The 10,447-nt window shown below is 37.5% G+C and overlaps 1 protein-coding gene across 1 annotated transcript; it reads left to right on the forward strand.

Annotated features, from left to right (window-relative positions):
* Positions 1–6,031: 6,031 nt before the first annotated feature.
* LOC128602934 (low choriolytic enzyme-like) lies at positions 6,032–9,074 on the forward strand. The gene is made up of 8 exons (XM_053617078.1): positions 6,032–6,292; positions 6,418–6,448; positions 6,535–6,600; positions 7,325–7,477; positions 7,564–7,681; positions 7,806–7,984; positions 8,706–8,787; positions 8,882–9,074. The coding sequence occupies exons 1-8, from the start codon at positions 6,224–6,226 to the stop codon at positions 9,006–9,008; spliced, it is 825 nt and encodes a 274-aa protein (XP_053473053.1). The 5' UTR covers positions 6,032–6,223; the 3' UTR covers positions 9,009–9,074.
* Positions 9,075–10,447: the final 1,373 nt, after the last annotated feature.

Here is a 10,447-nt window from a genome sequence, read left to right on the forward strand (position 1 = left end):
GTAGTGAGTGTACAGCTTGTGTAACAGTGTAAATTCGCTGTCCCCTCAAAATAACTCAACACACACCCATCAATGTCTAAACCACTGGCAACAAAAGTCAGTACACCCCTAAATGAAAATGTCCAAATTGGGCCCAATTAGCCATTTTCTCTCCCAGGTGTCATGTGTCTTGTTAGTGTTACAAGGTCTCAGGTGGGAATGGGGAGCAGGTGTGTTAAATTTGGTGTCATCGCTCTCACACTCCCTCATACTGGTCACTGGAAGTTCAACATGGCACCTCATGGCAAAGAACTCTCTGAGGATCTGAAAAAAAAAAAATTATTGCTCTACATAAAGATGGCCTAGGCTATAAGAAGATTGCCAAGACCCTGACACTGAGCTGCAGCATGGTGGCCAAGACCATACAGCGGTTTAACAGGACAGGTTCCACTCAGAACAGGCCTCGCCATGGTCGACCAAAGAAGTTGAGTGCACGTCCTCAGCGTCATATCCAGAGGTTGTCTTTGGGAAAAAGACGTATGAGTGCTGCCAGCATTGCTGCAGAGGTTGAAGGGGTGGGGGGTCAGCCTGTCAGTGCTCAGACCATACGCCGCACACTGCATCAAATTGGTCTGCATGGCTGTCGTCCCAGAAGGAAGCCTCTTCTAAAGATGATGCACAAGAAAGCCCGCAAACAGTTTGCGGAAGACAAGCAGAATAAGGACATGGATTACTGGAACCATGTCCTGTGGTCTGATGAGACCAAGATAAATTTATTTGGTTCAGATGGTGTCAAGCGTGTGTGGCGGCAACCAGGTGAGGAGTACAAAGACAAGTGTGTCTTGCCTACAGTCAAGCATGGTGTTGGGAGTGTCATGGTCTGGGGCTGCATGAGTGCTGCCAGCACTGGGGAGCTACAGTTCATTGAGGGAACCATGAATGCCAACATGTACTGTGACATACTGAAGCAGAGCATGATCCCCTCACTTCAGAGACTGGGCCACAGGGCAGTATTCCAGCATGATAACAGAATCTCAAAACTTCTGTGGCTTATTTATATGATTCTGAGCCGACTTTTCTTGTGCTTTTGGGTCCGTAGTACTGTACATCTTGGAGTTCTAGCATGGAAACCTTCTGCGTTTACTACGCACCATACTGCGCTCACTGAAACCTCAGTGTCTGTTGCCACAAAGTCTTGCTGCAGGTCTTTTGCAGTCACTTGAGGGTTTTTCACAAACTGCCTTCTCAGAAATCTGCTTGCAGCCATTGGTAGCTTCCTTTTTCTGAACCACCCAAGTATTTCATGTGTTCTTAGGTATTTCATGTTTTCCAGCTCAAGCACATCTGGTGCAACTAATGAATAATTTAATTGTCTACATTGCATTGTCAAAATGTAATAATTATGAAACTGGAGAAGTCATTAGAAGTTGCATTTTCAGTCGAATTTGGGGAAACCACTTGAAGTTCATTGTGTTGAACTATTTCAATTGCTTTTGTTTGATTTGTTCATTGAAAACAGCTGAAAGTCTGTAAATTATTGGGGGACAGCAAATTTACACTGTTACACAAGCTGTACACTCACTACTTTACATTGTAGCAACGTGTCATTTCTTCAGTGTTGTCACATGAAAAGATATAATCAAATATTTACAAAAATGTGAGGGGTGTACTCACTTTTGTGAGATACTGTATATATATATACAGTATATATATATATATATATATATATATATATATATATATATATATATATATATATATATACATGCATAATTTTTTTTATTGTTTTATAAAATTTATAAATATAGATTTTTGTAATTTAGGACATTTGGAAAGAATAACAATTTTTTTGATCAAGAGAAGTAACACAAATTATGTTTGGGACCCCAAGAAAAACACACAGGATAGAGCCCTAAAACAGAGGGAAGTTTTTTGAGTATTACAGTTGCAATCAAAATTATTGAACCCCATTGCAAATCAGGTTTATTGTCATAATTTACAGACTTTCATCTGTTTGCAATGAACAAATCAAACAAAAGCAACTGAAATAGTTCGACACAACGAATGTTTCAAGTGGTTTCCCCAAATTCAACTGAAAATGCAACTTATAATGAAAAATCTAAATTATTTCAACCCCTTAACATTAAGCATATTTAGTACTTAGTAGAACACCCTTTTGCTGTTATGACCTGCTGAAAATGAGATGCAGAGCCAAACACCAGCTTCTGGCAACGTCCCTGAGGAATATTAGCCCATTTCTCATGAGCAATGGCCTCCAGTTCAGTAATATTCTTGGGTTTTCATGCTGCAACCGCCTTCTTCAAATCCCACCAAAGATTTTCTATGGGGTTCAAGTCAGGTGACTGTGATGGTCCTGTAGAATCTTCCAGGACTTCTTCTGCAACCAAGCCTTGGAGGAATTTGAGGTATGCTTGAGATCATTGTTCTGTTGGAAGGTCCAATGATGCCAAAGCTTCAGCTTCCTCACAGACAGGATGGCGTTTTCTCCTAGGATTTCCTGATACTTCAATTAATCCATCTTGCCTTCCACACCCTGCAGGTTTCCAGTGCCAGAGGATGCAAAGCAGCCCCAGAGCATCACTGAGACACCAACATGCTTCACTGTGGACAGAGTGTTCTTTCATCATTCTTCTTCCTCCAGACATACTGCTTATCGATTGTGCCGAAAAGTTCCAGTTTTGTTTAATCGCTTCACACAACTGAATCCCAAAACTTCTGTGGCTTATTTATATGATTTTGAACCGACCTTGTTTTTGAACTGACACAATTTTGAACCGTCTCACTGAAACCTCAGTGCCTGTTACCACAAAGTCTTGCTGCAGGTCTTTTGCAGTCATTCGATAGTTTTTCTCAACCTGCCTTCTCAGAAATCTGGTTGCAGGACAGCAGTAATCTAATTATTGACCTTACTCTGAGTAAGATAATAATGTGATTAAGGTGTTTACATGAGTCGCTTTTAGAATACTCCTGTCATGTTCCTGTTTTACATGTTTTAGAACATAATTAGATTAACAGCCAGCGTCATTACGTCACCGCGCCACGCCGTCCGACGTCCCTCCAGAATTTCACGTATCAACATACAGTTCGTCTTCGTTATGGTACCGTATACAGTTTTGGGTGTTTTTATTTATTTTTTTTACGAACGCAGTTCATTTAAGTGCAGGTAATTATTTGTCATGCTATACGTGCTAATAGACAACTGCTTGAAGCGGTGGGTGTGTCCCAAATTGCGTAGTTACCATCTATATAGTAGCCGAGATACATGTATTTTTCCCCACTATAGTAGGAAAGTATGCGATTTGGGACACAGCCAAACTCTCTTGTTCGCCGTAAAACGTAAAACTGCCATGTGTGATCGTGTCCTGTCACAAAATGCGGTGAAAACTCCCACACGACGTTCATAATGTGATTAAGGTGTTTACATGTCACTACTACACGTCCATAATGCGACTAAAACAGGAGTACTCCACCTGTCTTAATTAGATTATTGCTTACTTCGATTATGACCTTAATTAGATTAAGGTAAGTAAAAATTGCTGTTTACATGGTAGTTTCTTAATTAGAGTATGGTCTTAATCGGATTAAGAGTGGATTATTGTTGTCCATGTAAACCCAGCTATTGATAGCTTCCTTTTTCTGCCCTGTCCAGGTATTTCATGTTTTCCAGCTCAAGCACATCTGGTGCAACTAATGAATAATTTAATTGTCTACATTTAATTGTCCAAATGTAATAATTATTAAACTGGAGAAGTCATTAGAAGTTGCATTTTCAGTTGAATTTGGGGAAACCACCTGAAGCATTCATTGTGTTGAACTATTTCAATTGCTTTTGTTTGATTTGTTCATTGAAAACAGCTGAAAGTCTGTAAATTTTGACAAAAGACCTGATTTGCAATGGGGGTTGAATAATTTTGATTTCAGCTGTATATTGAATATATAAAATTATAATAAACATTATAAAATTATAGCATGTTATATTGACCTGAATAAAACAATGAAAAAAATGTGTGTACAATTTTTATATTTCTTATGTTTTAGACAGCTAAAAGAGCCTACAAACAGCATAACAGGCCCAAACCATGATACTACCACCACCATGTTTCACAGATGGGATAAGGTTATTATACTGGAATGCAGTGTTTCCCTTTCTCCAAACATAACACATGACTCTGAGATCAAGGTACTAAACTAGGACTGTATTTGATGGCCTTTTGGCAATGATTTTACTACTAGAGGGGATGTTTCATGCAGTAGATATGAATAGCATACACCCCCTGTTAAAATGACAGGTTTTTCTGATGTAAAACAATAAAATAGAATAAACCAAGATAAATCATGTCAGATCTTTTTCAACCTTTTATGTGATACAGCAAACAGCAAAATTCAAGTGAAAACAGAAACTATATATGATAAACTCATTGTACAATTGTGCACACCCCTTATGGAAAACATAAAACAAACAAAAAGAAAATAGATGTTGGATAAGATAGAGAAGGTAGAGAAAATGCTTTAAACTAGTTATTTTCATTATTATTTAATCATCTAGCACCATGGCGCCATGTTCTCTGTGCATAGTTGCATTTCTATGTGCAGTCGCCAAAGGTTAGATTACCTCGTTATGTCACCGTATTTCATTAAAATAAATAAAATACTTCTACATGTAAGTTTCCAGCCCATCATCATTTTATTAATAATACAGAGTAAGAGCACCAAATTTCTTGGTGTTCACTTGACGGAGAACCTTACCTGGGCCCTCAACCGCAGCTCCATAACCAAGAAAGCCCAGAAGTGCTTCTGCTTTCTGTGAAGGCTGAAAAAAGCCCATCTCCCACCCCTCAACCTCACCAGGTTCTACAGAGGAACCATTGAGAACATCCTGAGCAGCTGCATCACTGCCTGTTTTGGAAATTGCACTGTATCGGATCGCAAGACCCTACAGCGGACAGTGAGGACAGCTGAAAAGATCGTCGGGGTATCTCTTCCCTACATCATAGACATTTACACCACACGCTGCATCCGCAAAGCCACCAGGATTGTGCATGACTCCACACACTCCTCACACACACTCTTCACCCTCCTGCCATCTGGCAAAAGTTACCGAAGAGTTCAGGCCCTCACGGCCAGACTGTGTAACAGCTTCTTCCCCCAAGCCATCAGACACCTCAATACTCAAAGATTGTATACAGATTGGACTGACACACACACACACACACACACACACACACACACACACACACATGCACATACACAGGCTGAATGGAACACCATACCATTCCCATTGCTATTTTTGCACATTTCTGTATCGACTGTATTGCATTTTTGCTGCTACTGTGCTTAGAAAAATATTGTATTTAATTTCTTGTCACTATTCTACACTTTACCTGGCTGCTACTGCAATAACTGCTATGTCCATATTTGGGATAAGCTAATCAGCTGAATACTAAGGCATAGCATGTTATGTTTACATTCACAGCATTTTTAAATTATATTGTTACTCTTCTGCACCTATCTTTTACATCACTTCATTACTAGAACTGTGTACTGCTCAGCTCTACACTGTCACTTACTGTGCCTAATGTCCTGTTTAGTAGTTATTGTACTGTCCTGTGTTGTTAGCACATGTTTGCACATGCACTTTATGTAAAAATGTGTAGGTTTTATTTAGTTCTGTGTCATCACATGTAGTTAGTCTGTTGTTTTATGTAGCACCATGGTCCTGGGGGAACGTTGTTTCCTGTCACCATGTACTGTACCAACTGTATATGGTTGAAATGACAATAAAAGCCACTTGACTTGACTTGACTAGTGTAAAACCAAATGACTGACATAGCACCAAAAGTATCAATTTCACTATGATTTGGACTCACCAGAATGTGTGAAAAGACCTAAAATACAGTTTTTCTGGACATCTGCTTTTTAAATATACATTTGTTCATTAGAATAAAAATAGATTTCAGCCCAAGTTTCAACAGTTGAAATATTTCAAAGAAGTTTCAAAAGTGTTTTACAAAAAGTATTGCATGTGAAATGTCAAGGGGGAATAAACAACTAGATTTTTGCATAAGATTTTCTAGTTCCGTTTTTTTTGGTTTGCCATAACCCTTGAGATGCTGAAGCTGAGTTCTGTGAGAGGGAAGTGGTAAACTCTTATGAGTGTATTTAAACTGTACTTCTGCATGAGCATTCTTCAGTCTCGGTGCTGCAACTGAATGTGACTCTCATCATGTACCTGATTCAAGGCATCATCCTGCTGCTGCTCAGCATCAGTCTAGTTCAGAGTCATTCCATAAAGGTGAGCTAACAGAAATTAACATAAAATACATTATGAGTAATTTAGAGAAAATCTAAAAAATTTCAACTATCGACATGTGCTTAATAAAAATGTCAGCTCAGACATTATAAATATTTATCAACCAGGCATTGCTTAATGAGACCTCTGAGGAGACTGGTAAGATTCAGATTCTTAATTAATTTATCTGTACAGTTTTGAAATTTTACAGCTTTGTTTTACTAACATCACTAAATCCATTTCAGATAACAACATTGACCAGGATTATTTCTCTGTATCTGCCATAATTGAAAGAGCCAACAAGAATGCTGGTAAGATTGGAAAGAGAGAGAGAGAGAGACATACAGAGAGACATATAATGTATTGTAGGTATTTTCATGACCATTGGTTGGGTTAGAATGAATATAAATAAGCTATATATATATATATATATATATATATATATATATATATATATATATATATATATATATAAAATAATAAACACTTATCATACCCACACAGCCCTTTATATATAACCTTTTAGCAAAAGGTTATACAACTAGATTTCACTTATGGATTCAACATCAGTATTTTATTGGTAGAAACAATTGTCTGACCTATCTTATAGCAAATTACTTCTGTTTCAATATCCATTTCAAGAAATGTATTCTGCTTTCCTCTGTGCTTTTGTTATTGTTCACTATATAAATAAAATATTTTATTAATTTTAATTAAATAGATGATGTCTACTTCCAATTAGTAAATGTTTTTGTGGAAAGTACATTTTCACTAGACCTAGTTTCACTGGTTCTGGGACAAGTGTTAAACATGCACACATTTATACATGTTCAACAATCAATACCATACAATCAACAGTAGGATCTTTAATCGAAAGAAATGTAGGTATAGCTTTTAGTATTCAGTCTTATTAAGTAAAACAGGTTTTTTTTCCCCCTTTTTTTCATTTTTAATGCTGTTTTCTTAAAAGATGTCTGAAAAATGCATACACTAAAAATCCTAGTGTGAAGTATACAATTGTGTTTTACTGGATAGGAAAGTCAAAGGGTGAATTCACCATTATACATGGTGACATAGCAGTATACACTGGGCTCCAGAATGCAGATCCATGTACTTCTCGTGGGTGCAAATGGCGCAGGGGCAGTGACAGGAAGGTTAAGGTGCCCTTCACCATTTCCAGGGAATATTGTGAGTATCACTTTTTACCTGGCTTCAAAGTAAGATGTGTCAGAGCTCCATTAGCTATCATTAACAAGCTTCTATCTTTCTGACAGCATGCTCTGAAAAAAGAAATATCCTGCGTGGGCTGGATTCCTTCCAAAATTCGACCTGTATCCAATTCATACCTCACACCAATGAAGAAGACTACATTGATATAATCTCAGACACAGGGTATGTCAACAATCCTAATATTGGAGACCATTTTTCAGAAACATATTTTCAACATTTGCTTTAACTCCCATCCCAGTTCTCATGTAATGAAAGCAGGCTTGAGTATATATTCTTTGCTGTACAGGTGCTACTCTTACGTGGGTCGCAGGGGTGGAAGGCAGGTTGTGTCCCTAAAACGCAGTGGCTGTATTTACTATCACATCATCCAACATGAGCTTCTCCATGCTCTGGGCTTTAAACATGAGCAGACTCGTAGTGACCGTGACAAGCATGTCAAAATCCTCTACGAAAATGTTATACCAGGTGAGCAGACCAGGAATTTCACGCTTGCTATTCCTGGTTAATAGAGTTTGTTTACTTTTGTTCTATACACTTTTCACTGTCTGACAGTGAACATTTGAAGTTAACCTAAAGAAAAAACATTGATTTTTGCCATCTTTGGCATAGAATTATAGCTTGGAGAGCCAGTGCTTCTGAGAATCTCTAGTGGGAATTGTGAATTAGAGGGCCATTCAACAGATTTTTCCTAGTGGATGGAAACTTTCCAGACACAGCAGAGGAAAGGACAGTTTCCAGGACATTTAAAGGACCTTGCACCTGAAGGTCTATCACTGTTAGATCTGATGCATTGTGTTGAGTTTTGTGGACCTTGTAGAACTGGTTATCCCTAAGGCATCCTTAGGTATCCCTGAATTACAACTATCATAACTATTATGAACTATAGTGCAGTAGTTCATATTGAAGCATTTTGAGTTTCCATTTATGGCTCCATAAATGGAAACTCAGAAAGCTTCACTATTAAGTGGATAAATAATTTCCATCTATTTATCAAGAATGTATTGAGAAAAAATGAAATGAGAAAGAGAGAGAGAGAGAGAGACAGAGAGAGAGAGAGAGAGACAGAGAGAGAGAGAGAGAGATGCACACAGTGGTTTATGCAATGGTATTTGTTCTGCCCTTTGTTCTGACAGTCAAAGAAGACAAAAGAAACAACAATATAATTATGTGATTAATTTATTCACAGACAAAAAACACAATTTTGATAAAGTTGACACCAACAATTTGAACACTCCATATGACTACAACTCTGTCATGCACTATACAAGGTAAAGTATTATACTCTTTAAGAAAAAAACTATTTCCTCAAACTCATTGTTCTAAGGCCAAAACATTAATTACAAACAAACTGTGTTGGTCCAGGTATGCTTTCTCCAGGAACACGATGCCGACCATCGTCCCTATACCAGATAATGATGTTCCCATTGGACGTGCCACTGAGATGAGCCGCAATGACATTCTACGTGTTAACAGGCTCTACTGCAGTTAAATGAGTCACTCTTATCACCAGTGTGATGCTTAAGACGTTTTTACAAACTACTTGCAGAAAAAGTTCAGGTTTGAAAGGCTCTGCTATTGATGTATTCTGATATTTTATTCTAATATTTTTTATTTTCTCAATTAAATGTTTATTTATTTATTTTTTTGCAAAGACTGTTGCAAGAGCAGCTGTCTGGGCATAATTTGCTGAGTTTCTGCTTAATTTGAAGGTTTATCAGTTCTGCTATTATGGAGTTTGTTTTAATTTTTCATCTGCAGTTTTACAGTCAATTAAAAATAATGCATACTAAACATCAATGTCTGGATTCATATTGTGATACTCTGAATAGGTGATGGGCCACATCACGCTATCTGTCTTAGTTGTCATGTTACTTGTTCCTTGACTGAGAATTGTGTAAAAAACTGAACACAGCACAAGTGTGTTATGTAGCTGAGAAGTCCCATTTGGAAACCCTCATCCCTATACCAGACAATAATGTTCCCATTGAACGTGCCACTGAGATGAGCCAAAATGACATTGTACATGTCAACAGGTTCTTCTGCAGTTAAATGAGTCACTCTTAACATCACCCGTATATTTCAAATTCCTTTACAACCCGCTTGCAGAAAATGTTGAAGTTTGAAAAGGCTCTGAAAAGTATTCTGATATAATTTTTCTCAAATTTAACAAATTAGAAAGGGTGTTGCAAGAGTAGCTATCTGGGCACATTTTGCTTAGAATTTCTAGTAACTTTTGATCGTTTCTCAGTTCTGCTTTTATGGAGATTGTTTATATTTTTCAAGTGCAATTAATTAAAATGAATGCATATAAAACATCAAGGTCTGGATCCATATTGTGGCAAGATGGTGGGCTGATGGGCTGCATCTAATTATCTTTCTTGGTTTCCGAGTTAACCGATCCAAGACTCAGAATTGAGTAAAAACTGCCTCATATTGTGGCCCTGAAGAGCAAGGCACATATAAAAAAAACAAGTCTTAAAAAATACCCAAAGAAAAAAAGAGGAGCAACAAAAAAGGAATGCTCTCTTTCTGGAAAATCACCAGCTAAACGTTAAAGCTAGCTCACAAGGCACTATTCGAGTCACTGTCAGAAACTGCAATATGGATGCCACAACAAACATGGTCACAGTTAGCCATTAGCTATAATGTTAAATGTTATGTTATAATTTCCACAAAATACATAACTGGATATAGTTTTCAGGTCAATATTATTTCAATATGGTATAAGCACAACATACACTATACAGCCTGCAGTTTATCATATGCATTTGCTACTGTAAATTATCCATGGACACTTTTTAAAATCATCCTCACATTTCTCTATTAAGGAAGGGATGGGTATGTTGATGTTCTTTATATGCTCTGTCATCTTCCTACAAATTAATGACTAGTGACAACACAGTGAAAGGTTTGTTTACATCTTAATGG

Source organism: Ictalurus furcatus, chromosome 27 (genome assembly GCF_023375685.1).
Source record: "Ictalurus furcatus strain D&B chromosome 27, Billie_1.0, whole genome shotgun sequence".
Classification (NCBI taxonomy): Eukaryota; Metazoa; Chordata; class Actinopteri; order Siluriformes; family Ictaluridae; genus Ictalurus; species Ictalurus furcatus.